This window comes from Triticum dicoccoides, chromosome 1B, assembly GCF_002162155.2.
Source record: "Triticum dicoccoides isolate Atlit2015 ecotype Zavitan chromosome 1B, WEW_v2.0, whole genome shotgun sequence".
NCBI lineage: Eukaryota > Viridiplantae > Streptophyta > Magnoliopsida > Poales > Poaceae > Triticum > Triticum dicoccoides.
The window spans coordinates 705,228,388-705,235,706 of NC_041381.1; the positions used below are offsets into that span (position 1 = coordinate 705,228,388).

A 7,319-nucleotide genomic window follows, 5' to 3' on the forward strand; every position below is an offset into this window, starting at 1 on the left:
TTTTATGCGTAGATGTTATATGCACGAGTAGAACACAAGTGAGTTGTGGGCGATACAAGTCATACTGCTTACCAGCATGTCATACTTTGGTTCGGCGGTATTGTTGGATGAAGCGGCCCGAACCGACATTACGCGTACGCTTACGCGAGACTGGTTTTACCGCCGTGCTTTGCACACAGGTGACTAGCGGGTGTCAGTTTCTCCAACTTTAGTTGAATCGAGTATGACTATGCCCGGTCCTTGAGAAGGTTAAAAGAGCACTAACTTGACGACTATCGTTGTGGTTTTGATGCATAGGTAAGAACGGTTCTTTCTCAGCCCATAGCAGCCACGTAAAACTTGCAACAACAAAGTAGAGGACGTCTAACTTGTTTTTGCAGGGCATGTTGTGATGTGATATGGTCAAGGCATGGTGCTATTTTTATTGTATGAGATGATCATGTTTTGTAACCAAGTTATCGGCAACTGACAGGAGCCATATGGTTGTTGCTTTATTGTATGCAATGCAATCGCCCTGTAATTGCTTTACTTTATCACTAAGCGGTAGTGATAGTCGTAGAAGCAATAGGTGGCGAGACGACAACGGTGCTACATGGAGATCATGGTGTCGCTCCGGTGATCATGACGGTGCTTCGGAGATGGAGATCACAAGCACAAGATGATGATGGCCATATCATATCACTTATATTGATTGCATGTGATGTTTATCTTTTATACATCTTATTTTTCTTAGTTCGGCGGTAGCATTATAAGATGATCTCTCACTAAATTTCAAGGTATAAGTGTTCTCCCTGAGTATGCACCGTTGCGACAGTTCTTCGTGCCGAGACACCACGTGATGATCGGGTGTGATAAGCTCTACGTTCAAATACAACGGGTGTAAGACAGTTTTGCACACGCAGAATACTCGGGTTAAACTTGACGAGCCTAGCATATGCAGATATGGCCTCAGAACACTGAGACCGAAAGGTCGAGCATGAATCATATAGTAGATATGATCAACATAGTGATGTTCACCATTGAAAACTACTCCATCTCACGTGATGATCGGACATGGTTTAGTTGATTTGGATCACGTGATCACTTAGATGATTAGAGGGATGTCTATCTAAGTGGGAGTTCTTAAGTAATATGATTAATTGAACTTTTATTTATCATGAACTTAGTCCTGATAGTATTTTGCAAATTATGTTGTAGATCAATAGCTCGCATTGTTGCTTCCCTATGTTTATTTTGATATGTTCCTAGAGAAAAAACTAAGTTGAAAGATGTTAGTAGCAAAGATGCGGACTAGGTCCGTGATCTGAGGTGTATCCTCATTGCTGCACAGAAGAATTATGTCCTTGATGCACCACTAGGTGACAGACCTTTTGCAGGAGTAGATTCAGACGTTATGAATGTTTGGCTATCTCAATATGAGGACTACTTAATAGTTTTGTGCACCATGCTTTACGGCTTAGAACCGGGACTTCAAAACGTTTTTGAAACGTCAAGGAGCATATGAGATGTTCCAAGAGATGAAATTGGTATTTCAGACTCGTGCCCGTGTCAAGAGGTATGAGACCTCTAACAAGTACTTTGCCTAAAAGATGGAGGAGAATTGCTCCACTAGTGAGCATGTGCTCAGAATGTCTGGGTACTACAATCACTTGAATCAAGTGGGAGTTAATCTTCCAGATAAGATAGTGATTGAAAAAGTTCTCTAGTCACCATCACCAAGTTACTGGAACTTCGTGATGAACTATAGTATGCAAGGAATGACGAAAAAGGATTCCCGAGCTCTTCGTGATGTTGAAATCGACGAAGGTCGAAATCAAGAAAAGCATCAAGTGTTGATGGTTGACAAGACCACTAGTTTCAAGTAAAAGGGCAAAGGAAAAGAAAGGGAACTTCAAGAAGAATGCAAGCAAGTTGCTGCTCCAATGAAGAAGCCCAAAGCTGGACCAAATCCTGAAACTGAGTGCTTCTACTACAAAGGAAATGGTCACTAGAAGCGGAAATACCCTGAATATTTGGTACTCCCTCCGTTCACTTTTGTAAGGCGCGGAAGGAGATTTCCGACAGCCCCCAAAAATCGCTAATGGACAACAATACCCTTTGATCAATTTGAAATTCAAAAACCATCGGGATCGCTTCGCCAAGTGCATCGCCTCCCAGCGCGTCGCCGGCTCGCCGCACACCTCGCCGCCCAGCTTCTCCCTGCCCACCTCGCCCAGATTCTCCTCGCCAAGATCTCCTCCCTTCCCACCTCGCCCAGATTCTCCTCCGCCCAGGATCTCCTCCTCCCTGCCCAGCTTCCTGCTCATCCAGGAACCTCACTGCCGGCCCCAGGAGGGCACCTCGCCGGCCGCCGGCCCCAGCAACACTTCGCCGGCAAGCTTAAGCTCGCCCAGAACCACCTCCCTTCTTCCCCGTGTCGCCAGAAGGTCCAGCTCGCCGGGGGCCAGGGGAGAAGATCAGGAGCTCCTCTCATGCGTGACCACCTCCAGGCTCGGTGCTCCTTGCCGGCTTGTCCCCTGGCAACAGTAGCAGATCCTCAACTGTAGCTCCTTCCCTTCGATAGCAGATCCTCAACAGAAGAAACAACAACAGATCATTGGCCCTCAATAGAAGCAACAGCAGCAGATCCTCAACATCGACAGTAGCAAATCACTGGCCCTCAACAGAAGCAACGGCAGCAGATCCTCAATAGCAATAGCAGCAAATCGTTGGCCCAATTGCAAGCATGGTAGTCCCAGACCTCAATTTCACTCCACCCGAAGAAGGCAACGAAGAACCTGAAGAAGAAGGCAACAATGCTGGTCAAAATTCAGTTATAATTTCTTCCAATCTTGCATCAAAATATGCCTCAGAGAAGTAACAGAGAAGGGATTGCTAAGATTGAATAGTGCATATGAGGAAGCTTCATTTTGTTCACATGTTATTCAACACTACTACGCTATGGAGTAGTAAAGTGGCTAAATCAAATGAAATGGATATCGGTCTTCTCTATGGAAGGCTGGAAAAGATTACTCCACTAGAATGGAGTAATTAACATTTTAGTGGAGTAAGCAAATTTGTTGTTGCCTTTCTTTCTTTCTGTATGGAGTAATTAAAATGACAACAAAGAAATGTCATGGTACACAAGGCATACTAGAAAGAAGGAGATAACGCAAGCAATATTAGTTTCAGCAAGCAACATTTACATTTATATTTCCAGCAACCAATTTGTAATATTCTTGCAATAATTAATTTTATTATTCTATTGCTATTGTAGGAGTACAAAGGCAAAGGAATTGGCTCACTGATGCACAGAGATATGCCGCTTACATGTCCTTGGAAACCCTCCATAAGAGTAGAGGAGGCAAGTTCAAGAGAACTGATAAGAAGGATGTGGCTGCAATATTTGGAGCACATGTTCGAGTTATTCAAAGAATATGGGAGACGGCAATGAAACAGAAAGGCCTTGGTCAGGAGGTGGATGTTTCAAACAGAAGAAAGGAAAATTGTGGAAGAAAATCTTATGATGATATCCTATCTCTCATTCCGACAATTCCCTTAAACAAGAGGTCAACTATTCGATCTCTAGCCAAGGCACTGGGTGTAAGCCCTACTACACTATACAAGAAGTTCAAGTTGAACAAGATAAGGAGACACTCCAACAGGGTTAAGCCGCTACTGACAGAGAAAAATAAGAGAGATAGGGTGGATTTTTGCCTCTCTATGCTAGATGAGGCAACATTAGGAGATGTAAGCCCAAGTTTCAGGAGTATGCATAATATTGTTCACATCGACGAGAAATGGTTCTCCATGACCAAGAAAAAAAGGAACTACTATCTGCTGCCTGACGAAGAGGACCCGGAAAGACCTGTCAAAAACTCTATTGGAAAAGTGATGTTTCTCACAGCGGTAGCAAGACCACGGTTTGATGAAGATGGGAACATGACATTCTCCGGAAAAATTGGGGTATGGCCATTCGTGAGAGTGACTGCAGCAGCAAAAAAAGCAAGAATAGGGAAAAAGGGACATTGGAAACAAAGCCTGTCATAGTGACGAGGGATGTGATGAGAGAGTACATTATACAGAAGGTTGTGCCAGCGATTCAAGCATTGTGGCCTGCAAATGATGATGGACGACCCATTTTTATCCAGCAAGATAACGCGAGAACACATATCCTACCTAATGATCAAGCATTCACAGAAGTTGTGGACGAAAGTGGCCTGGACATTAGAATAATGTATCAGCCTCCAAATTCTCCGGACATGAATGCCCTGGACCTTGGGTTCTTTAGCTCTATTCAGTCGCTAACAGACTGCAAAAGTCTGAAAACTATTCCAGAGCTGATTAAAGGTGTTCAAGAGGAGTTCGATGGATATGAAGTTTCAAAACTTAACAGAGTATTCATAACTCTGCAGACTTGCATGGTTGAAGTAATGAAGAATGGTGGAGCAAATAAATACAAAATCCCGCACATGAACAAGGATAGGCTAGAAAGGCTACAACTGCTACCGCCCTGGATCTCAGTTCCTCCTAAAGTGTATGCAATGGCACTAGAGATGCTTGGACGCTGATCCTACTCCAGCTTGTTGTGTATTCTGTGTGTACTTGTTGTGTATTCTACTCCAGTTTGTTGGGAGTACTTGTGTATTCCGTGTTTACAAGAAAAGGAGTATGTGTTTATGTGTGAACTTGGAGTCTATATTTATTGTTGCCACAGACTATATTGTGCTATATATTGCTATATACTCCAGCTTATACTTGGGGTACTTGCTATATATTGGAATATATACTCCAGTATTTATGGTTGGAAAAGAAGAGAACTGAATCACTTGCTATAGATAGATTGATACTCCAGTACTCCTAGCAAGTTGCAAAGCACTCCAACTAGGAGTATATTCTTTACTAGGAGTATATATTCTCTTCAGTAAAGAATATCCAGACCTAGATGCAAACAGAGATGCCAAGCTCTTTTAATGAATATTAAACTGAATTTTTACTCCAAAAATAGGAGTAGCATGCTTGCTTAACTGGATTTTTAAGATTCAATGTACTGTCGACAAACTACTCCAGAAAAATTCATGTCGATCAACTCTTTCTGTTGGGTTAAATTATGGAGTATTTCTAACGAGGTCGCATATTTGGCACATGATATTTAAATTATGGAGTATTTCTTTCAGTTGAGTAAATAGAAGGGCAACTACTCCAACTGCAGTAAGTAGATTACCTGAACTTTGGCCGGTTCATGCCCATTCCAGAAGATATACTCCACCACATCTGCACCACATCTGTTAATCTGCAAGGCAAATTAGGTGGATAGGATTAGGTGGTGAACACTAAAGTGGCCTTGACATTATTTGCCTCTGCTTGATTTCCATCCACACACACAATCTTTCTCCTTCACTTTTTTTTCTCCAAAACAGAGGCAGAGTTGTTACTCCCCTGAATCATCATCATTGTTTGTTGCTTTCAGAAGGCACTTAATTTGATAACTGTCTCATCTTAGTACACACACATTTGACACATACATGCAAACCTAGCTACTCCCCTGAATCTTTTGCACATACTCCAAACTTAATTTTGATGGAGTATCATGATTGGCATGCGTTTCCTCTAAATTTGTTGCACATATCATGCATGCTTATCTACTCATGGTACTGTATATATCATGTATGCATGTACAGTTGTACAGTTGGTCACAACTCGATCGGGTGTCGATCAGTGCATGCTATGCGCGTGTGGGAGGCCGGCATGTCACTGCCGTTGTAGTACTACGAGCCACACCATTTGAGAGATCCCTCCATCCATCATGCTTGTGAATCTGATGCTCTGAATTATATCACTGACCAGATGCATTTAACTGAAGGTGAGGTGAGAAGAGCAGAATACAGACTACTCCAGAGTACAGAGGATGAACCAGATGCATTTAACTGAAGCGGCTACAGTAAATCCTCACCTCGGAGACGAGCTTCCTGCTCTGCTCTGTGATGGTTGTAGGCCTTGAAGAAGGGCCCATCCACCCCTCCCCCTCCCAGCCCCCCGCCGTTGATGCTGAGGTGGTAAAGTAACCAACGAGGAGGAGGAAGAGGAGCGGGATGGAGACGGCGATGTGGGCATCGCCTGAAGCAGCAGATCCAGGCAGACGACCTACAGCAGCAGCTCCGGGCAGGCAACCGGCAGCAGAAGCTCTGGGCAGGCGACAGGCAGTAGCAGCTCCGTCGTGCCGTCTTGATAGTCGCCGCAGCAGATCGAGGACCGCCACTGCAGATCGGAGGGCCGAAGGGGGAAAATCGCATTTTTAACAATGGAGCTGGTGTTGGAGAGCGCCGGCGACGCATGCGAGGGAGAGGGTGCCGACGACGCGGGCGAGCGAGGAGCTCGGGGAGAGGCGGCGCGGGCGAGAGAGGTGCGAGGGAGAGGACGTCGGCGCCGGCGATGCGGGCGAGCGTGAGAGAGGGAGGGATGCGGGCGAGTGTGTGAGGGAAGGGATGCGGATGTTTCGCTACCGTGTCCCTGGCCGACACGGGGGTAAAAATGGAAAACATCCTTTTTGTGCGTGAGCGAGCAAGTGTGCACACGATTTCGCTCCGCGCCTTACAAAAGTGAACGGAGGGAGTAGATAAGAAGGATGGCAAAGTAAAGAAAGGTATATTTGATATACAGATTATTGATGTGTACTTTACTAGTGTTCATAGTAACCCCTCGGTATTTGATACTAGTTCAGTTGCTAAGAGTAGTAACTCGAAACAGGAGTTGCAGAATGAACATAGACTAGTTAAGGGTGAAGTGACGATGTGTGTTGGAAGTGGTTCCAAGATTGATATGATCATCATCGCACACTCTCTATACTTTCGAGATTAGTGTTGAACCTAAATAAGTGTTATTTGGTGTTTGCGTTGAGCATGAATATGATTTGATCATGTTTATTGCAATACAGTTATTCATTTAAGTTAGAGAATAATTGTTGTTCTGTTTACATGAATAAAACCTTCTATGGTGATACACCCAATGAAAGTGGTTTATTGGATCTCGATCGTAGTGATACACATATTAATAATATTGAAGCCAAAAGATGCAAATTTAATAATGATAGTGCAACTTATTTGTGGCACTGCCGTTTAGGTCATATTAGTGTAAAGCGCATGAAGAAACTCCATAATGATGGGATTTTGGAATCACTTGATTATGAATCACTTGATGCTTGCGAACCATGCCTTATGGGCAAGATGACTAAGACTCCGTTCTGCGGAACGATGGAGCGAGCAACTGACTTATTGTAAATAATACATATTGATGTATGCGATCCGATGAGTGTTGAGGCTCGCGGAGGGTATCGTTATTTT

General features: G+C 44.0%; 1 protein-coding gene across 1 annotated transcript; it reads right to left on the minus strand.

The window, feature by feature from the left end:
• Nucleotides 1-2,305: 2,305 nt before the first annotated feature.
• LOC119314212 lies at nt 2,306-6,483 on the minus strand. The gene is made up of 3 exons (XM_037588974.1): nt 5,933-6,483; nt 5,204-5,272; nt 2,306-2,777 (listed from the first exon to the last, which is right to left on the minus strand). The coding sequence occupies exons 1-3, from the start codon at nt 6,091-6,093 to the stop codon at nt 2,660-2,662; spliced, it is 348 nt and encodes a 115-aa protein (XP_037444871.1). The 5' UTR covers nt 6,094-6,483; the 3' UTR covers nt 2,306-2,659.
• Nucleotides 6,484-7,319: the final 836 nt, after the last annotated feature.

What these genes read in the sequence shown, in the direction of transcription:
- LOC119314212 (XM_037588974.1), bottom strand. Translation starts at nt 6,093, where the DNA reads ATGCCCACATCGCCGTCTCCATCCCGCTCCTCTTCCTCCTCCTCGTTG. An exon ending in GCAGGAAGCTCGTCTCCGAG is followed by an intron (nt 5,273 to 5,932) that starts GTGAGGATTTAC and finishes TTTGCCTTGCAG; the next exon opens with ATTAACAGATGTGGTGCAGA. An exon ending in ATGAACCGGCCAAAGTTCAG is followed by an intron (nt 2,778 to 5,203) that starts GTAATCTACTTA and finishes CTTCTTCTTCAG; the next exon opens with GTTCTTCGTTGCCTTCTTCG.